At 37.1% G+C, this 21525-nt stretch overlaps 1 protein-coding gene across 3 annotated transcripts in view; it reads right to left on the bottom strand.

Annotated features, from left to right (window-relative positions):
- Window positions 1–900: 900 nt before the first annotated feature.
- GDAP2 (ganglioside induced differentiation associated protein 2) overlaps window positions 901–21525 on the bottom strand; it is a 69125-nt gene continuing 48500 nt past the window's right edge. Inside the window, exons 9-15 of one of the 3 annotated variants that reach the window (XM_024764904.1) lie at window positions 21080–21156; window positions 20244–20320; window positions 17306–17445; window positions 16950–17004; window positions 5911–6054; window positions 4979–5027; window positions 997–1460 (exon numbers count right to left, since the gene is read on the bottom strand). In XM_024764904.1, coding sequence (XP_024620672.1) covers window positions 1342–1460; window positions 4979–5027; window positions 5911–6054; window positions 16950–17004; window positions 17306–17445; window positions 20244–20320; window positions 21080–21156 — 661 coding nt within the window. In that variant the 3' untranslated portion in view covers window positions 997–1341. The other 2 variants (XM_024764901.1, XM_024764902.1) reach the window with 2 other exon arrangements.

Genomic DNA, 21525 nt, shown 5'->3' on the forward strand with positions numbered 1-21525 from the left:
CGCTCCGCAGCATGTGGGATCTTCCCGGACCAGGGCATGAACCCGTGTCCCCTGCATCGGCAGGGACTCTCAACCACTGAGCCACCAGGGAAGCCCAAGAAGTAATGTTTAAAATGGCTAACATATGTCTCTTGTTAAAGTGTAGCACTGGAAGAGGAGTAGGACAGAAGACATTCTGGACAAAGTAGGAAGGAGGTCCTCAGGGTTGGCATTTTGCACTAACAGCTGTTGTCCCAAGAAAAGGGAAATCACTCAAAAGGTGCCAAAGACAAGAGGAGTGCCTTGTTGCACTCTCTCAAGGATATCTGTTATCATTTAAAAACTAACTAAAGACACCCCACCACACAAACTCTCCTAGCATTTTTCATCCAAAGACGTCAAAAGCCCTTTCTAAATGTTATCCTCGTGATACCTCTGTGAGGTAGGTAGCATAATTCTAATTTTTATTCAAGCTAAGGCACAAATAGAGCCTGAGTTGCAAAAGTGGCCTGGAATTTTATTCACTGCAACACACTTCCTTCATTTTCATGTAGGCAACTCAAGACACACTGCTAGGAAATGTCCTTAGAGAAAGTAGACCTAAGAGCCAAACAAAATCATTCATGACTCTGGGAAAGCGGCACTCTAACACTCACTGATGGTGTCTTAGGAGACGCCCTCCACTGAAGAGTACTAATATGTGCAGTCCTGTTGAATATGGAGACCAAACCATCTATGATGACAGGAAAAAGGCTGAAGAAACAGTCTTCTTGTTTTCCCCCACTGTTGAGACCAGAACAGTGACAATCTTAAAACATACCATCTAAGGAACTTCAGTCCTTAAGTCTCAGTCTTCACTGGTGTGGTAAAATTCTAAGACCTATATTTTGCTGATGATTTTGATGTTTTCAATCAGATACATTTCTACATCCTTGATCCCAGACAATTCTCTTTTAGCATAACTGAATTATCTGTATAAAACATAATGCCAGGGTCTGAAGCAAACAATACATCCAGTCAGCATACATTGGTTCTATATATTTTGAGAAACACTTGAGTACACAAAGAAAGCGTGCAATGTTAAAGAGATGATTTGAACAATATTGTGGCTTGTCTAATGGAGAATCCAGTGTCCTTTCAGGAAACTGAAGATACTCAAAAGTTGCTCCCCAATTTCTATTAACAACCCTCGAAAAATGAACATTTTCATTTGATACAAATATACAAATTTAAAATAAGTGCACAGTTCAGAATGGCCTACCATTTTCAGATTGCTTATGTGTCAGAAAATATACAGTCGATAAAAAAATACCAGAGAGTGGGGACAAAAGGCTCTCTGGAGCTGTACAGCAAAAATGAATATCACTTCAGTAGGTAGTGATCTCTGGGGAAAGTGGTGTCCTTAGAAACCAGTAGCACTGAAAGATAGCAGGTCACAAATCTGGTGATGGGGGATAAGACGCATAATAAGGCCCATTTTCCTGCAGAAAGAAACAAAGACAAGAACATTAAATAATAAGATCAATGTAATTGGGATTGTAAAATAAAGGGATTTAGAGCCAATGATCTAACGTATGGAAAATGTCTAGCACATGCCTGGCCCTGAGCAGGCCCTCAAGCCAACAGAGCCATTCCACTGGAGTCAGTCAGAGTTGGTATAATGTAGGCAGAGGTGATCAGGATGATGAGATTTAAAAATATTACCATTTATTGAACATTCTATATGCCAGACACTTAACCAGCACTTTTCTTTCATTATCCTTTTATAACCTCACAACGTAATGCCATAAGTAGGTAACATCCTCATTTTACAGAACAGGAAACTAAGGATCACACAGATGGCATCACTCACCTTAGGTCACCAAGCCGGCAACCAGGAGAGCCTGAATTTTAAATCCATGTCTATCCAAATCTAAAGCCCAGATTCTTTTTTTTTTTTTTTAAACATCTTTATTGGAGTATAATTGCTTTACAATGGTGTGTTAGTTTCTGCTTTATAACAAAGTGAATTTTTTGTTAGGCTGTGTTGTCTTGCTGTGTGCCGAATCTTTGAGTTATGAAACAAAAATCATCATCAAGGAATTTAATAATTACAACTGTGTTGGCAGAAATGAGTCTCTCCATGACATGCCTGAGTGACGAGGCTTTTAACAATGACAGTTTTTAGGGCGTTCAAGATCAAGGTGGAGAATTGAATGCTAGAACTTTAATGTCAAATGTAGAAAGCAATAAATCAGTGTAAGGAAATTTTTTGACCTTATTTTGGCTAACTTTATCTTATAAAAATCAAGACAGTTAGCTTTATGGTAGATAGACCCAAAATTACATTTATGAGACTTAAGATTCATTTCTTGTTATTTAGGAAAGTATTTCCTTGACAAGTAACTTATTTTCCAGTAAACCATAAACAAAAAATGCTTAACATTAATGTAAGATAATAGTTAGATATGGAGAATGAAAGGTAGGAAGAAAACAGCATTGCTTTATGGCATATTTACATTATAGTTATGGAGCATTAAATCCATCCAGTCTTGAACATAATAGGCAGTTAAATGTTATTTGAGTGACTAAGTGAATCAAAAGCTCTGCCATTCTTCAGAGCAGATGCTCTGGAGGAGAAACTGATCCTGGGACCATAACCAGGAAAACAAGAGAATATCTAGGAAAACTTACTTTCTTCTTTTTTTCTTTTCTTTCTTTTTTTTTTTTTTTTTAACTTTTTGGTATTTTTTTTTTTTTTTTTTTTTTTTTTTTTTTTTTTAACTTTCTGATTATACATCTGACCAGGTTAAAAAAAAATTCAGTAGAAACAAATCTAAAGATTGGCTACATTTTAGGATACTTCACTAAAATTAATGAAAAATGTTTTTTGTATTTTAGAATTTCCTACCAGGATCTGTTAAACTAATCACTCCAGTATCCTCAACAGGCATAGAAGCTATGCTTAAGAAACATGCCTGAAGAGAGAAATCTATCCTGAAGTTCAACTGAAAAGAAATGGTTCACGATCCATCTTTAAGATTTCTCCATTCCATTCCACTACGGTATTTTTCTAGGCTTCCTGTATCTACATTAAATTGTGATAAAGTAAGAAGGGAAAATCTAATTCTTAATGCTATGAAATAAAGCTTTTATATTAGTCTCACACTGTGGAAGAGACTGCCGAGCAATCGAATACTTTCTCTATTTCTGGAAACAATCACAGAATTTTGAAGAATTGTTACCAGGTAAATCTCTACACTCTCTTCTTTGACTATAAGAGTGCTGACTAGCTCCCTTTCTGAAATGGTCTCAGTACCATTTTGATCCAGATAGACAAAAATTACCTTCTAATTACCGCCAAAGGTTCCTTTTAATCCTATAAAATTTATGTCACTAAGTCACAAAAGACCCAGAAAAATAGAAGCTCACTGCCAACAACCAACCACGTCATACCTTCACCAAGTAAAGGACTATGGGCAAAGCACACTTGAATACGATAATAAAACTGATCGACTCTACACTTGTTTCCTTTTCTCTAATCATATTTTTAATTCTTTCTAGCAAAGGAAAACTTTTCTTTACAAGGTACTATCCAACCACCTTCTAGCCTTTCACCTCAGTGTCCCGTGGGGCACCTCAAACCTAGCGTGTCACAAACTGAACAGACCACCTGTCTGTTTTCTCCAAGCCCGCCCCACCCCCAGTGCTCTTCCTCCAAATTGCCTCTCTGGGATGGTGGCGACACCATTCTCCAAGTCTCCCAAAGCAGAAACTTTGTTAGTCACCTCAGGCTTCTTTCCTCCTTCGTTCCTCCCAATGGCTGGCTGCTCAGTCACCATAATGCTGTGGATTCTATTCCCTAAAACGTCTACTTCTAACCATCTCTAAGCTCTTCAAACCCCTGCCATAACCACTACCACTGCCTGGCTCTAGTCTCATTTCTCCTCTGGCTTCCTCTGACAGCCTCTTATTTGTCTCCTTGCCTCCAGTTTTACCCTTGTCTGGTCCCTCTCTACACTGCGTTTTTAGCCATCTCTCTAAACAGGAACACAATGGCAGTTCTCCCTTGCTCAACACTCCCCACCAACTATGAAGGAGCCAAAGTACCGCAGCATAATGTGCAAGGCTGCAGTGTATTTAGGGATCTGCCCTCTGCCTGCCCTTTCCACATCATCTCCTGACACCTTCTTCTGTTTCTTTCCTCTTTTTATTCCTCTCTTTGGCCTTTATATATAGATGGCCTGATATCTCAGTTTCAGAAAGCTCTAATACAGGTACAGAAAGATGATCCAGTGACCTAAGTGTTAGACTGTAGGTTATTTTATTTCATTTTGATTAATCACATTATTAATTAGGCCTGTATTTAATATATAAAATATCAAAAAAAACACTAAAAACACACACACACAGAACAAAAAAACAAAACCAAGCTTGAGTGCAGTGTTGATATTTAATGAAAGCCTGCTTTGTAGGCCCTTAAGTATACAGAAAATGTGTTGGCTTAAAAACTGCTCTTTTGGGGCTTCACTGGTGGCGCAGTGGTTGAGAATCTGCCTGCCGATGCAGGGAATACGGGTTCGTGCCCCGGTCCAGGAGGATCCCACATGCCGCGGAGCGGCTGGGCCCGTGAGCCATGGCCGCTGAGCCTGTGCGTCCGGAGCCTGTGCTCCGCAATGGGAGGGGTCACAACAGTGAGAGGCCCGCGTACCGCAAAAAAAAAAAAAAAACAAAAAAACAAAACAAAAACCCCCTGCTCTTTTGGGTTTTCTAACCAATACATCCTAACTTACATATTTCTACACCAGAAAATAAATGGTAAATCTGGATATTAGCTTTGAATCATCATTCCAAATTTTCGTATCAAAATGTCTTTCAGTGCCTTTCACATTTCCAGCTATCCATTTTTCTTTAAATATTAAGAAGAGTGATATATAGTTCAAAAAAATAATAAGGCAATTTTCTGCTTTAGCAATCTGCAAGAAATAAAACCGGACGCTCTTTTTTCTGCCTCCCATACCTTCAACAATCTTTGTATTTATGATCCAGCGACTCCAATTACAAATCCTCTTTGTGCAAAAGCAAAACATGACATTTTGTTAGCCATTAGAACACATTAAATACTTTGCTCTTCACATAAAGTGTAACAGAAATCATAACTGAAGTCGTAGAAACGTTAGAGAGAAAATGTCTTGTAGGATACTTACTTTACTGTACATATGTTGTACAATAAAGGAAGAATAATTCATTTTAAGCTTAATATAACCTGCAAATATATTCTCTGATTCATGCATAAAAATATGCAATCAGCAATAATTAAATAAGGCAATTGATAACCTTTTGGCCAAGCGTGTTATTTACTTCTCTGTTTTTAACCACTAAAGTGATAGCGTGAATAAGTACAATGGAATAGAGCTTTGATGAAATTCTAGAGTAGTCCTTTCTTAGTGTTTAATAGATTCATAAATGTATCTGTAAGGAATAATGTATTGGTTGTCACTTATACAAACTTTTAGCAAAATGAAACTTCTCATAGGGTAAAGACTAGGATAGGCGACCTGGCTTACAATTAACGCTGAAAATGTCGGACACCAACAGATTCTTCTGGCTCTATTTATGTAGATGAAAAGCCATTCAGTCTTAACAAAATTAGGGAGAGGTGTGTCTCAAAGGTGGTGGAAAACTGACAGTACAAGCAAGGATTGGCTATAAACCTACAGCAGAAATATTTCCCATTGAAAAGTTTACTGGGGGAAAGGCGCCCCCCTTAGAGTCAAGCATTTTCCTAAAGTTACCATAGGAAAAGAATGTCAAACGATACTATCAATTTTATTAAAACACATTAATTGCATTATCATCTTACAATGAAAAGATGATGTGCTCAGACGCACTTGCACCATAAACTAGTTAAGATAATACACCAGGTAAGGGAGAATTCCTGGTACTTCTTACCCTGGCATCATATTCAAGGACAAAAGGAGGAAAGTCGATCTGTTCTGGCGAGATGGCAGAAAACAGCTGGTGGAGGCTGTCCACATGGTGGATTTTGTCCTTCAGTCCTGAGACAGAAAAGGTGGTAAAAAACCATGTTGATACCTGATTAATAGAAGAAAAAAAAATAATTTAAGCTGGTGGCCTGAATTGGAAATATACACGATTTTGAAAATTTATGCTAGATAAAAACTATTTCAAAATTGAAATTGATATCAAAGCAATCTTCTAATAAGCAGTGTTTTTCAAGGTGCAGGTTGGAATGCATCAGTGGATTATGCAATCAGTTTAGTGGATTGTGAACCGTATTAAAAGCAACAAAAAGAAACGTGCTAGAGCAACAATGACTAGGGAATGTAGCAAGATGAGCTTTGTCTCATGAAGCTTCAGTTTCTGTTACATGTCTATGTGCTCCAGTGCATGTCATGCGTTGGGATGTAACATAATATGCTTCTTACTGTGGGCTGTGGTCAAAACCACTGCATTATCTGATGGAAGAACTGATTCACTGGTACTCTGAAAATGGTTAACATCTCCAAATCTCATAAACTCTTTTCATTACTTCAAATGAGACTGAAAATTTTTGCCAAGCTTTGAGACATTTATTTTTCTGTTGACACTTGGCATGCAGTCTCTTTCTCAGTCAAAGTGAATCTTCTGTAGACGTGGAGCCACCTTTGCTCATTTCACTCCATGACACTGCAATCTTTCTATAAAAGCTAGTCTGCAAAATTTGTTGGTTCCAAAAAAAGAGAGAATTCTTGATAGCAAACTATACTGGCATTCTAGCTAAACAATAGCTAGAATTTACAAATTCTTGTTCATCTATCCAAACTGGCAATCATAATTAGTCATGTTTACCAACGGCTTATACAACAGTTCTATGAGGTAGGTACAATGTTACTGCTATCCTCATTTTATTTACAGAAGGTAACAGATGCATATGAATTCTCAGTGCACTGGCATAGTACATTCCAGTATATAACTGGGTACATTACAAATACAGTACATGCCACTTTGGGCACTTGCCAATCGTTTTTTAAATTTCTCTTTGACACCCTATCATGTTTTCCAGTGGTTGCTCCAAACCTTTCACATATTCCTGGTCCCTAATACAACATACTGTCTTCATACCTACTTATGAGAAAAGGCATGGAATAACAGAGACAACACTACACTTATCTCTATCAGAATCTTATCCAAACTTCCAAGACTCCGTAGAGACTCATCTCTACCATTATTTCTCCCTTACAGCTCCAAACAGATTATCCCCTCTACTGAATTCACATAACCTTATAACTCTCATTTATAGCACTTATCTTACTTCATAGGAATATAAGTAGTTTCTTATATTCACTTCTATAATTTCCCTAGTAACTTGGCAGACAATCATAGAATGGTCTAAAGTTTTAGAAGGTACAGACAGACCATGCATTCTCAAGTATTTGAAAAAGAACGAATGAATGAAGATAAGGCCTATTTCATACTGAGTTTCATGGCCTGGCTCACTAATCTATTTCGGCTATACTACCAATGACTGTTATAAGGCCTCAGATATTAACATTACCCTCTGTATCCTCTCATCTTACCAAGCTTATTTGGAGTGTGGTGGAGGGGGCGGGAGGTACTCGGCCTTTCTAGAATCAAGTGAGTTAATTTAAATCAGATTAGATTGTCACTTAATTACACTCCAATCCCCAGTTTTTTACATCAGTTTTTTTTGTTTTGTTTTCAAAGCACATGCTGTTATATACCTAATTGATACAAACTTCTGCAAACTAGATTAGGGGCTCTACAACCAGTTAGCTGATAAACTAGTAAGAGCTACGGAGAGACCATGGAGATTTTAGAGATTCTAGGAAGAGGTTAAGAAAATAAAGATTGTAGAGTCAGAATGGAGAAGAACCTTGCGGATGTGTCAGGAGATACACTGTGCAAGGAGTTACACATCGACTGGGAATCTACTATGTGCTAAGCATTGGGCACAGCTGTAGGTGATACAGGGTAACAGTGACCTGGCCATTCCTCTAATGGGGGCTTAGACTCTAGAAAAGGAGCCAGCTTATAAGCATAGTAACAACTTCCTAAGGCAAAAAGTACTAAATGCAATGAATGGCCCAAAGAAACACATGAATACCTATCACAGGCAAGGAGCTGTGCTACGTGGAAAAAGGTATAAAATTACGGAACTAGAAGGGACTACACAGGGTATTTGTGTTCCACTGTCTCTTACCTCAGTACCTTTTTACATGCTGCTCGTTTAGTCCTGAAACCCTTTTCCTCAATTCTTTGCCTGGCTAAGAACTGTCCTTCAGAGTTCAGGTCAGAACTCACCTCTGTGAGGAAGCTTTCACTGAGTACCTACACTCCAGCCAAAGCTGGAGAAGCAGCTTCCCCCTAAGTGTTCCAACAACACCGTGTTTACTCATATTACTACATAACTGACACTCTGTGTGGTAGTAGCTGATTCTCTCAATAGACTAAATTCCCCCGTGTGGGGATTCTCTTCTTCAATACCATATTTATAGGGATTTATAGGGTCTAACTAATGCTCAACATGAAAAGTAAGCAATTCAATATGTGTTGAGAGAATTAACAAATACTTTCTGGACTTACTACTTTAGTACTATTTAGGGATGGTTGAATATTCCTTCATTCTACAAAAACAAGTTGTACTTCAATCTGGGCCTCAGTCTCTTCAACTACAAAATGAGCAAGTTGGACTTCAATGATTTTTAAAGTCCCTCTTAGTTATACAGTTCTATGAAAGGACTCTTGACTATGCTGCATGTACTGACACGGTGAGCTGGTGGTGGTAAATTCAAAGAGAAGGCTGGGTTGGGGAAGAATGGGCAGTGATCTTAGGCACACACTCTTTGAAAGACAAACACATTTCTCTGTTGCATTTTCTCCCATTACCTCCTTTACATTCTTTAGGCATTAGCAAGAGAAAATTACTCAAAGTAGACAGAAGTGGAAACCCAGTTACAAGTTTTCCATTCAGGGAGACCCAAGAGCATTGTTTTCAGTTTTTTTCATTTTATTTTTATGTAGCTCAGCTTTTAATTTTCAATTATTTACAACGTAAGTCATAGATATACATTTATTTAGGTAAACTTGCTTTACTCAGTATCTACTATTTTAAAAAACTGAATTAAAAATTTGAAAAAAAGGCTGCTATGATATGCTGTGAGTGCTAGAGACTCTTTCATCCAATTATTCACAAATGCACAGCCAAGAACATGGGATCACAAGACAACATAAACTAGGAAAAGACTGTTCACACATGTACGCACTTAAGTCATCTACTACAGCCAGAATCAACAGTGGGTTTAAATACTATTAGTTCACGTTCTATTAGTGAACTTCAAGAAAGAAAAAGAGTAGTGATTTATATGAGCAGTCAACTTACCACGGTGGGTGGAGTGCCCTGGAAAAGATCTGAGAAGTACGGAAATCAGGACAGTGATTCTATTGTTTTATTATCCCTTGATTTCATCTCATTATGTTATAATTACAACCACTCCATTTACAGTTTTCGATTTAGTATAAAATAATGGTGGATTTCATTACACATGGATTTTATTTTCTCAATCCTTCATCATTTTCTCCGTCCCAAAATATTATGAAAGGTAACATAATGGCTTTCACTTCATACATCTGCTCTTCAGTCTCTGCCTACCCGCCATTTGCACTGACTTCTACCTGAAGCAATTCCAATGGTGTGACAACCAACGCTAGTGGCTCTAACACTGAAATTTCTGGTAATGTCTATCCATTGGTGTCCCAGTAGGGGAAAGATAGCTATTCACTGACTCTCTTGTGTGGGGAAGGAGGGGTTAAAGTCAGATCTTAGCGAACAGTGGCTATGTATTCTCGTAAGTCTGGTACAGAGGAACACTCTTTGGATAAGTCTGAATTTGACAAAAGTTAAAAAAGGTTTTTTTTCCATTAAAAAAATTATGAAGATTCATAATCTGGATGAAAATTCCAACATTCACTAAAGTTGAAAGAATTTTACAGGGGACACTGGTACAGAAATCATTCAGACGATCATTAACATTTTCCTTAAGTTTTCTTCATCACACATCTATCTGTTCCTCTATGCATCTATTAACCCATCTTACTTTTTTGCTGCACCTCAAAGTAAACTGCAGACATCGGTAAACGTTCCTCAAATACAGCATTCATATCTTTAACTAGAGTTCAGTGTTCGTTCAGTTTGCTATAAAATTTACATTCGATGAAATACACAGATTTTAAGTGTACTTTTGCTGGGTAGACAGATGTACACACTTGTATTAGCAAAACTCCTATTGAGATACAAAACATTTTCATCACCCCAGAAAGTTCCCTCACGCCCCTCTTCCCAGAGGCAAACACTGTTTTGATTTTTTTTCTACCATGCATTAGTTTTGCCTGCTCTAGAATCTCATATAAGTGGAATTATACAGTATGACTCTTTTATGTAAGGCTTCCTTCACTCAGCATTAACGTTTTTAAGATTCCTTCATGCTGTTGTGTATATTAGTAGTATCGATGTTCTCTTTTATTGCCAAGAAATATTCCATTACAAGTATACAGCAGAGTTTAATTATTCATAATCCTATTGATGGACACCTTGGCTGGCAGTCACTGGCTGCTATGATTAATGCTGCAGTGAACATTCCTGTAGAAGTCTTTCTATGCACATATATTTCATTTCACTTGGGTAAATACCTAGTATTGGAATTGCTTGGTCACAGACATACTGAGTTTATAAGAAACTGTCATAACTTTTTTCAAAGTGGTCGCAGAAATTCACATTCTGACTTATACTGTAGGAGAATTCCAGTTACTCCACATCACTGGTAATATCTGGTATTGTCAGTTTTTTAAACTTTAGCCATTCTGGTGGCAGTGCAGTGACATCTCATGCAGTTTAAAAAAAAAGTTTTATTAAGATATACCCAACTTACAATAAACTGCACATATTTAAAGGATAAAATTTGTTAAGTTGTGACATTACGTATACACCCATGATACCGTCATCACAATCAAGAAGATGAACACTGGGAGCTCCCAGTGTTCACCGGTGGCCCAGTGGTTCAGATTCCAGGCTTTCACTGCTGTGGCCCAGATTCAACCCCTGCTCGGGGAACTGAGATCCCACAAACCACACGGCACAGCCAACGACAACAACAGCAACAACAAAAAAAAAGAAAGAAAATGAACATACCCATCACTCCTACACGTTCTCAGGGTCCTCTGTAACTCCTCCCTCCCGCCCCTCCTCCCTGTCCACAGGTAACCACTGCTCTACTTTCTGTAGAAAAATTATACATTAGTTCATATTCCCTAGAATTTTATATGAAGGGAATTACATAGTATGGACACTCGTCTGGTACGTACACGCTTCTTTTATTCAGCGTAAATATGTTGAGATTCATTTGTGTTGTTGCATAGATCAACAGTTCATTCTTTTTTTTATTGCTGAGTAGTATTCTATTGTATGGATATACCACGGTTTGGTTATCAGTCCTCTCAGTGATGAGCATACGGGTTGTTTCTAATTTGGGGCTATAACAAAAGTGCTATGAGCATTTGTATACAGGCAATGGATATGCTTTCATTTGTTTTGGGTAAGTATCTATCAGTGGAATGGCTGGATCACACAGTAGGTGTATGTTTAACTCTTTAAATAAGGCTGCTAAATTGTGTTCCAAACTTTCTATACCATTTAACGTTCTGATCAGCACTATTTGGGAGTTCCAGTTCTTCCACATTCTGACCAACATTTGATACACAGTCTTAAATTTTAGCCATTCTAATAGGAACGTAATATCTCGTTTTGGTTTCATTTGTACTTTCCTAATAAGTAATTGTGCTGAACATCTTTTCATTTGCTTATTTATCATCGTATATTTTCTTTGGTGAAGTATTTTGCACAAATCATTTTTTTCCATTTCTAAATTGTTTCCTTATTATTAAGTTTTGAGATTTCTTTATATATTCTAAAGATAAGTCCTTTATCAGATAAATGTTTTATTTACAAAGATTTTCTCTCAGGCTGTGGTTGATCTTTTCATTCTCTTAGCTATCTTTAAAAGAGCAAAAGTTTTAAATTCTAATAAAGTTCAATTTCTTTTATGGATTGTGCTTTTGGTGTTGTATCTAAGAAATATTTGCTTTACACTCAAGGTCACACAAAGCTTTTTCACCTATACTTTCTTCTAGAAGTTTAAAAAGTTTTGTTTTACATTTATGTGATACAAGATATAGATCAAAGTTCATTTTTTTTTTTGGCATATGGATATCTAATTGGTCCAATATTGTTTGTTGAACAGACTAACCTTTTTCCACTGATCTGACTTTGCACTTTTGTAAAAAAATCAGTTATCCATAAATACGTGAATCTATTTCTGGATTCTTAATTGTGCTACATTGATGTCTTTGTCTATCTTCATGCCAATACCTCACTGTCTTGAGTACTGTAGCTTTAGAATAAGCATTGAAAGCAGGTAGTGTTGGTCCTCTAACTTTGTTCTTCTTTTCCAAAGTTGTTTTGGCTATTTTAGATTCTGTGCATTTTAATTGAATTTCTACAGAAAAAACCTTGTTGAAATTTTGACTGGGACTGAATTGAATCTATAGCTTTAGAAAGAATTGACAATTTAACAGTATTCAGTTTTCTAATCCATAAATACAGTATATGTATTCATTTATTTAATTTCTCTCATTAATCTTTTGCAGTATACATAACTTGCACAGTGTATTATACAAGTCTTTCATATCTTTTGTCATATTTATCCCTAAGTACTTGGTATTTTTTTTTTTTTTTTTTGCGGTAGGCGGGCCTCTCACTGTTGTGGCCTCTCCCGTTGAGGAGCACAGGCTCCGGACGCGCAGGCCCAGCAGCCATGGCTCACGGGCCCAGCCGCTCTGCGGCATGTGGGATCTTCCCGGACTGGGGCACGAACTCGTGTCCACTGCATCGGCAGGCGGACTCTCAACCACTGCGCCACCAGGGAAGCCCAGTACTTGGTATTTTTGATGCTAGTTTAAATTATATTGCTTTTTAAATCTCAATTTGTTTCTTGCTAATATATATAATAGATTTTTGAATATTGATCTTAAACCCTGAAACCGTGCTAAAAGTTACTCATCAGTTCTAGTAGCATTTCTGAGGATACCATAGGGTTTTCTATATAGATAATCATGTCATCTATTAATGACAATCAAGACAGCATTATTTACTCCTTTCTAAATCTATATGCATTTTGTTTCTTTTTCTTGTCATATTACACTAGTTAAAACCTCCAGTACAATACTGAATACAAGTGGGGATAGCAGACATTCTTGCAAAGACATACTAAAAACCGACATACTCTTCTGTTTGTCTCCATTAAAGAAAAAATTTCAGTAGCTACTGGATGAATAAAAAAATAAATGGATGATGAGATTTTGGGAAATAGTCAAGCACTTCTTCCTTATGTGCTATAGAAGAAAAAATTAGCCACCTGCTGAGCATAACAAAGTTAACTTTTCCAATAAGGAGAAAGGTTAGGAAGGTTAATAATATATTATCTGATAAGACCATGTAATCAGAACTCAACTGAAAGAAGAGTAGGAAAGACAAAGTGATTTAATTGACTGTTCACACATTTTACTTTTTTTTTTTTAAGCCTTGCCAAGCAGTGTTCCCATAAGCATAGCACTTTCTACCGTGCTGTTCTAACACTGAGGGACCAAAAAGAAATTTGCAATTTTTAAAAGAATTATTAAAATGCTTCATGCAAAATTTAAAGATGGTATTTCAATGACAGACAACAATTTTGTAAACAGTGACAAATCCCAAAGTGGAAAACATTCTCACTGAAGCCTTCACTCATCTTAGTTATGAAATTTAGTAAGGACTTTTCACTACTTATCTTACTTAATTTCTCCATAGTGCTTTAAAATAACTATTGCTACCATCTCTGATGCTTTTCCCATTCACTGGCTTCCACAGCATTAGCCAATCTTAGTTCTGCTGCTGCTTTTTGATTATTTCTTCTTGATCTCCTTCCCTGATCCCAGGGCTCTGTCTTTAGCTGTCTAAGTCTATGATTTTATAACACTTTTAAAGAGTTAAAGCTCTGTTTACTTGATTATGCTCTCAAATTTACATCCCAATCCATGGTCCCCACATCTGATGACACCTGGGAGTCATGGATGACACAATCCTTTCTCTCACCCGTACTCATTTAATAAATCACTAAATCCTGGGATTTTATACCCAAATAATAAGTCTTTTCTCCAAACTGCACTGATATATTCAGATTCTTCTTTTTTTCTTTGCCTAGACCAGGGGTTGGAAAACTTTTGCAAAAGCCCCTATAGTAAATAGGAAATATTTTTGGCTTCTTATATTAATATTATAAGAAAATTTCACTAGGCAGGCCTGAAGGCACCTGGAACAGTGCTATACTGGAGGCAGGACAACGTGAATACTGATTAGGTTGTTGCTGCATCCTTTGAGGTAAGAGATGATGGTGGGATGAACTAAAGTAGAGGCAGTGGGACTAAAGACACAGGCATAGAATTGGACAATAGTAAGCACACAGAAGTGATGCAATATGATGAGAATGAGGTAAGGCAAGTACCCAAGGATGCCTCCCTTGTTTCTGACTTAGGCATCTGGGTAGACAGTGTTCCCATTTATAAAGATAGGGAATACAAAAAGCAGTTTGGGAGGGAGTGGGAGATGATGACATGAGTAGTTCTGTTTTCAACATGTTGAACTTCAGGGGCCTGTAAAACATCTAAGTGAAGATATTTGATCAGGAGTTCAACAAGCAGGTCTAAGCACAGGAATGATGATGATGGCTAACATTTACTGAGTGTTTATTGTATGTCAGATAATGTTTTAAGCGTTTTACATGTACTAACTAATTTCATCCTTCTGACAACTACACAAGGTAGGTACTACTCTTATCCCCACTTTACAGAAGATGAAATTAAAGCACAGAGAGGTTACATAACTTGCCTGAGAAAACAAGTTGGTAATTGGTAGAGGTGGGATTAGAACCTACATTACCTGAATCTCAAATCCATGCTTTCACAAACATTAGACTTTACTGCCTCTCCAGACATATACTTGGGAATTGCATATATTTTGGAGGGTTGTTGAAAACACAGGAATGAAAAAAAAGAAGTACAGAATGAAAGAAGTCAGAGGATCTGGGGACACTAACACTCAAACGATGAGCAGAAAAAGAGGGAACCGCAAAGGAGACTGAGAAGGAGTGGCTAGAAGTAGAAGAAAAACTAGGCAGGGTAAGTTTCAAAGAAGCCAAGACAAAGTGTTTCAAGGGAGAAGTGATAACTGTGCTTAAGGGTATAGGGAAAAGAGAAATTACTGGTGTTTTCAGCGTGAGCAGCTTTAGTTGCCATAGTGGGATCTGAACCAGACTGGAGTAATTTCAGGTGTATGACAAATGGAGATGGTGAGCAGAGGGCACAGATTACACTAAAAAATTTTGGTTGTAAAGGGGAAGAGAGATAAGTGGAGGCTTTAGAATGTTTAAAAATTGATGAGTTAGATCCAGAGAAATGGGAGATAAGAAAGAGGATAATTGCTGAAGAGAGGTTCCTGAGGACAGGGAAAATATTCAATATATGTGTAGAGAAGAGTGTAGCCTCTGGAATTCAAATGCCTAGATTCAAATCCAGCCTTTGCTACTTTACAGTTGCTTAGTTTGCAAAAGTTACTTAATCTCTCTAAGCATCCATCATTTGCCTATCCAATGGGAATAATACTACTATCTACTTCATAGATATAAGGCTTAAACAAGATAACTCATGGGAAGAACTGGCACACAGTAAGTGCTTAGTAAACATTAGCTATTATCACTATGGGATCCAGAGCACAGGTAGAGGGACTGCCCTTCATTAAGAAAGAACACACTTCTGTGATAGAATAAACAGTGGCAATGATAGGAAGAGATGGCACGTTAAGTTTGGGGTGGGAGGGAGAAGACAGGGAGCTCCTCAGTGATGTTTTCTATGTTCTCAGTTAAGAATGAGGCAGGGCCATCTGTTGCAGTGAGGAGCTGCTGGTAGGACAGAGCTTGAGGGGAGCACACAGCCATGCTGGGACACTGTTCAGTGAAGCATCAAAGGACTGCTAGCAGTGAATGCCCCACGAGTCTGTTGAGAAGCCCAAATTCACATGGCTCTATGATTTCTCCACCACTGCTCAGCAACCCAGATACAGGAGTGAAGAAAGCAGAATGATGGAATAGCTCAAGATCAGGTTTGGATGGGCAAGTGTGATGGAAGGCTAAGAGGTCATAGGTTATTTTAGACATAGGTTATTTATTGACAAGAGTGGCTGAAGTGATGGAACATGAGTTTTAGGCTGGATAGGGAAGAAAAATAAAGATTAAAAAAAAAAGAAGATATTTTCAGAAAAAGTAAAAGGACCAAAGGACTAGATATCTTGATGAAATCAAGATGCAGGATTAGATATTAGGGATGTAATTATGAGCAAGATAGTTATATAATACCTCTCAGAGATCTGGCAGGCTAACACATAAGGTAGAAAATTAAACTAGTAATTAGAATTAAAAACAACAATAAAGGAAGACTAGAAAATCTTAAGGAAGTACAATGCAGGAGTACCTACTAGTGGCAGGATTGATCAGAGAGGTTTTTTTTACAGAAAGTAAATGTTGACCTGAGCTCTGAAGGATAAACAGGAGTTAGCCAGGAGCAAGGGCAGAAAAAAGCCCAGATTAACAAAGAGCATGAAGAGGCAAGGACTGAGGGACTAAAGGCCTGTAAAGGTCGCCTACAAAGATACTGGAGTTACATGGGACCAAAATAGGACCACAACTCAAGATCACTTAAAAAGGAAGGGTAAACAAAGAAATTAGCAGTCACCACGGTGATAGCAAGAATTAAGATGATGAAATATATCCTAATATGCATGTAGTGCACTTAAATTCAAGATTTAGCTAAAAAGAAAAATACCGTACCTTTGAACGAAATGTTGGATGCACAAAATAAACAGCCTTCAAATTCCTCTTGTACCTGATTCAAAATCAAAAAGAGGGTCAGTATAAGCCATGTCTAAAACCAGTCACCATTATGAACAATTAACTCTTTTTCCAGGTGTTTAAAAGCAGGAAAAAGTTTACACATGAATTTACTTTGATACAGAATAAACTGGAGTTAAGGAGGGCCTATCATTAAAATATCCAATCTAAGTAAAATAAAAATCTTAGTTACATGAACTATCCTTTCACAAAATACAAAACGATGTTTGCTATTGCTTAATACTCGGAAAGAAAAAAGCTGCTTTCCCCCTTCATAATTTGAGAAGATAACTAACTTGACATCAACAACATCGTAGAGTTTCTTCAGGAAGTCAGAGTCCAGGTGATTGTATTCGCTGGTCAGTGTGTGAAAATATACTAATACGTATTCCTTCACAGCAATGTGATCCATTACATGGATAAAATATAAGAGAGCCTAGAAGAAAAATAAAGATAACGATCATTTTGTACAGTAGTCTATTTCACAGATGCCAAGAGAGAAAAAACCCAGAAGATTAATCTGCACCCCAGGCACTGCAGAGAGTACCTCTTTAAAAAGATCTTCAGGGGAAGTGTCTCATGCCAGTGTTTAGTAGTGCACATAACGCTACAGTATGGTCCCTTTCTGTCTTGTTCTAAGTGATGGAGGAGAACCACCAGTCTCCGTCCTTTCAAACAACTCTTCACATACTCAAAAGAGCTCTTCAGTCAACTACCAGGTTTTCTCTCTCTGGAATAATGGTATCAAAACCATTAGAGGGAGAATTTCTAGACTTTTAATCATTCTTGAAGGTTCTACCTGCATTCAGTGAAAGTCTTTGCAGTCTCCACTGAGAAACGGACTAATGGCTCTCACGTAACCAAGAATTACTATAAAAGGACATTAGAAGTGCTGCCTCACTTTGAGGGCTAACTTTGTTAGCATCTTTGACATTGAACTGAATGAGGAAAATGAAAACAGGTTTAGTGAGCAGACGGCAGTGGGCTGGGCAGCACTTCCCTGCTCTGCCTCAAACTTAATGTGACCTGGATCAGTTAGAGGAATATGCCATTACAAGAAGGATGAAATTTAAGAGAAACATTAAACACAAAGCAGAGACACGATAATAACCATGCTGGGCAGGACCAGCATGACCCGGTGGTGTAGCTATAAACCATGACAAAGAGGAAGTTAAGAGGTAACAACTGAAGGATTACTATCAAACAGGTTATTTCCCCATTCCTCCTCAGGGGAGTCCTTGGCATTAACTTGAATGGACTGACATGGATTAGTTAGCATGGGTCCAACTGCTACCAGAGCAGACAGAGGAGGGCACTAAGGAAACACAGTACCTTTCCAGTTGCTACCTGGTTTGGACTTCACAATATATATGAAATGATACACCACGAACATCCAGAACACCATGTAAGTACACACCAGAATCAAAGGCAGGGGTTTACGCTTTTATTGGTATCAATCACATTATTAATGCTGAGAATGAATGCCATACTGATTATCAGTTGTTTTTTTCCCCTATGTGTATATGTGTGTGTGTATTTTTATTACTATTTCTGCTCTTGCCAGACTGCTTCTGGTCCTCTTTCTATCCACTCACCACCTCCTCCCCAAGGCAATCAAGATATCCATTTTCAGCTTCAAATTCCCCGTCTTTAGCTTGAATCTTTTTCATTATAAAAAAGTACAGCCATATGACAGAAAAATGTAGAAAACAAATTCTCCTTAAAACTATGAGATCCATTTTGAGATACTGATATGCATAAACTCGCACCATGCCCCCCTCCCCCACAAAAAGGTCAATGTACATACAAGGTGTTATTTCTTCTCCTACTGATATTATACCATAAACATTTCTCTATAGTACTTGCCTCTATAACCATAATTTTTCAGGGTCACAGAACATTCCATTTGTGGATGCATAATAATTACCTGTTAGGAATTTAAGTTCTAATTTTGGGCCACAAATGAGCCTGTGAGTAACATGCCCGATCCAGGGCTTCCACAGTTTTTTTTACCCAAACACCAGTGACCAGGAGTTTAAGGGCTTAGCCAGATAAAATTATCCCCTTTTGCACAACTGTGTTTTATCTTAAAATTGTATTTAATTTTTACACTTTTGAGTACATTTTTTTTTTTTTTTACTATGGTTAGGAATTATTTATTAAAGTGATTCTCCTCCTTTGCAGTCCGTGTCTATTACAATTGTTCTAGGAAGATCTACATATTTATCCCATGGATTCAGTTGTCCCTTGCCCAAGTATTCCAATTTGGGCAATTTCTGGGCCTATAGCTACTTTCAAACCTAGAATTATTTTCTTAGTACAAATTCTCGGAAATGGAATTAATGGGTCAGTGGGCGTGACCACTTTGACAGTTTCAATTCATCTTTGGTAACAATGATTATTATTTAAAAGTAATGGCTAATTTTGATGACAGTCTCAGCTGGAACACGCAGGGACAAGAAAACTCCCCCGCCTGACATGGAGGAGGAAATGACGACAGAAGCGTGACGTCTACTCAGAATGAGGAAGAAGGTGGTCTTCTCCCCCTCACCACTTTTCCTTTGATTATAAAACTGTAGCCCACTAAGGTCTCGGGGTGCAGCACCTTCTTGCCCACCCGCCTGTAAGCCTCACAAATGTCCTATTCTAATAAATCACTTCTTATCTATCAAAAAAAACAAACAAAAAAAGTAAAAGTAATGGCTAGTTTTGAAGGTGAAAAAAGAGATCTCACTTTTTTTGTTTTTTACTACTAATCAGGTTGAACACTTTGTTTACCAGTAATACCATTTCTTCTGCTAGGAATCATCTATTTCTGTCCTTTACCTCCAAAAGAAGGGATTACGAAATTATGACATCTTGGGTTAACTACTTCTTCTCTTCAGAGAGATAAAAGAGTTAATGTTTCTTGTTTCAAGAAAAGCAGAATTTGATTATTAGTATACTTACAATACAGAATGAGTCCAACCACAAACTTGCCAGTTACATCATATCCAAAACAAAGCAGCTGCATTTTTGGAGATCACAGTATGGCAATTCAGTATTTCCGTTTCTCCCAGAGCGCAAAACCAAACCCCTTACTGAAATGCTATGTGCCAACTTGCAGAATCAGGGCTGCTGCTCTATCACAGATACACAATTCTGTCTCATATTCTAAGCCCTGATTCCAAATTCATGTCCTACTTATTTTTTAAATCAACATTATTTATAAAACAAAGCTTTTTAATGGCTTACCTTGTCCATATCTATTAATGTTACAGGAATGTTTCTTCCAACTACCACCATTACTGTGCGACCACAGTTATCAACACCTACAAACAGGAAATGTAATCAGCACCCAGAAACCTTATTCCAAGAATATTATCTGTCCTGGGCTCTGACCTTATAAAAATATTCTACACAAATGTAAAAGACTGAAAACCAGGAACATAAGTTTTTCAGATTTCATCTTCAGACTTCTTTTAGTATGTGGAAAACATTGCCTTTCTTTTCTTTTTTTTTCCAGCTTCATGAAGTTTTGATGACTGCCCTTACTTTTAAGATAAGCCCTCTTACAGGTTTTAAATCAGGGACAGCCAAAGGTAATGTTGAGGGTAAAGATTTTTTTATAAATAGCTTTTTGTTTAAGCATAGTACAACTTTTAATAACATCAGTGATCCAGGAAAAACTAAATGGAACTCAAATCTGAAAATTAACAAGTACTGCCTGGAAAAGAAATATAAAGGGGGAATCTGATAACTTTTACTGTCTCCGTTATTTATTTATGTAAGGTTTGAATTTTGTACAGCAGGATTATGGTACTTTTAAAAGTAGAAAAAAATCAAAAGATAGGAAAAAGGACACTGAGAAGAAATGAAGTTGGCCAATGTAGAATTACTAGCTGAAAATCTTATAGGTTGAGATGCTATTTTGCAGATCTTGATGATGAGCAAAAACTATCTTCCATTGTACAAAAAAAATCTATTCAGAGATAAAATGGACAAAATCAGAGAAAAGTGAAGTCTCTAATAGCATGCTAAGTAAGATTCTTAATCAGTAAAAGAATAAGTTACCATATCCTTAAGCTCACCTGTTTGGTATAAGGCTTTTAGAGAAGCAATATCAGATAGATCCTCAGATCTTGCTTGACACAACCAGCGATTATAACTAGAGAAATAAAGGATATAATTATTATAATAAACAGTTGTAAATTTATAAATGAGACCTGTTTTTATCTGTCTGTGTTCCTAAAGAATAATGTTTTATTATAATGAGAAAGGAGTTAAAGAGGCTGTTACACTATGCAGAATCTCTACTCTGTTATTGATTAAAAAAAAAATGAGTTACTGAGAAAGGAAGGTATTCACACTAGATGATTTTTAAAAATCCTTTATGAGCAAATGAAGACTACTCATGTAATTGGCTAAGATACCAAGTACTCTAACATTGTTTTTAAATACTATTATCTTCTCCTACTAAAAAAAAAAAAAAAAAAAAAAAAAAAAAAAAAAAAAAAAAAAAAAAAAAAAAAATATA

The sequence above is a fragment of the Neophocaena asiaeorientalis genome, unplaced genomic scaffold (assembly GCF_003031525.2).
Source record: "Neophocaena asiaeorientalis asiaeorientalis breed wild unplaced genomic scaffold, Neophocaena_asiaeorientalis_V1.1 scaffold62, whole genome shotgun sequence".
In the NCBI taxonomy this organism is placed as follows: Eukaryota; Metazoa; Chordata; class Mammalia; order Artiodactyla; family Phocoenidae; genus Neophocaena; species Neophocaena asiaeorientalis.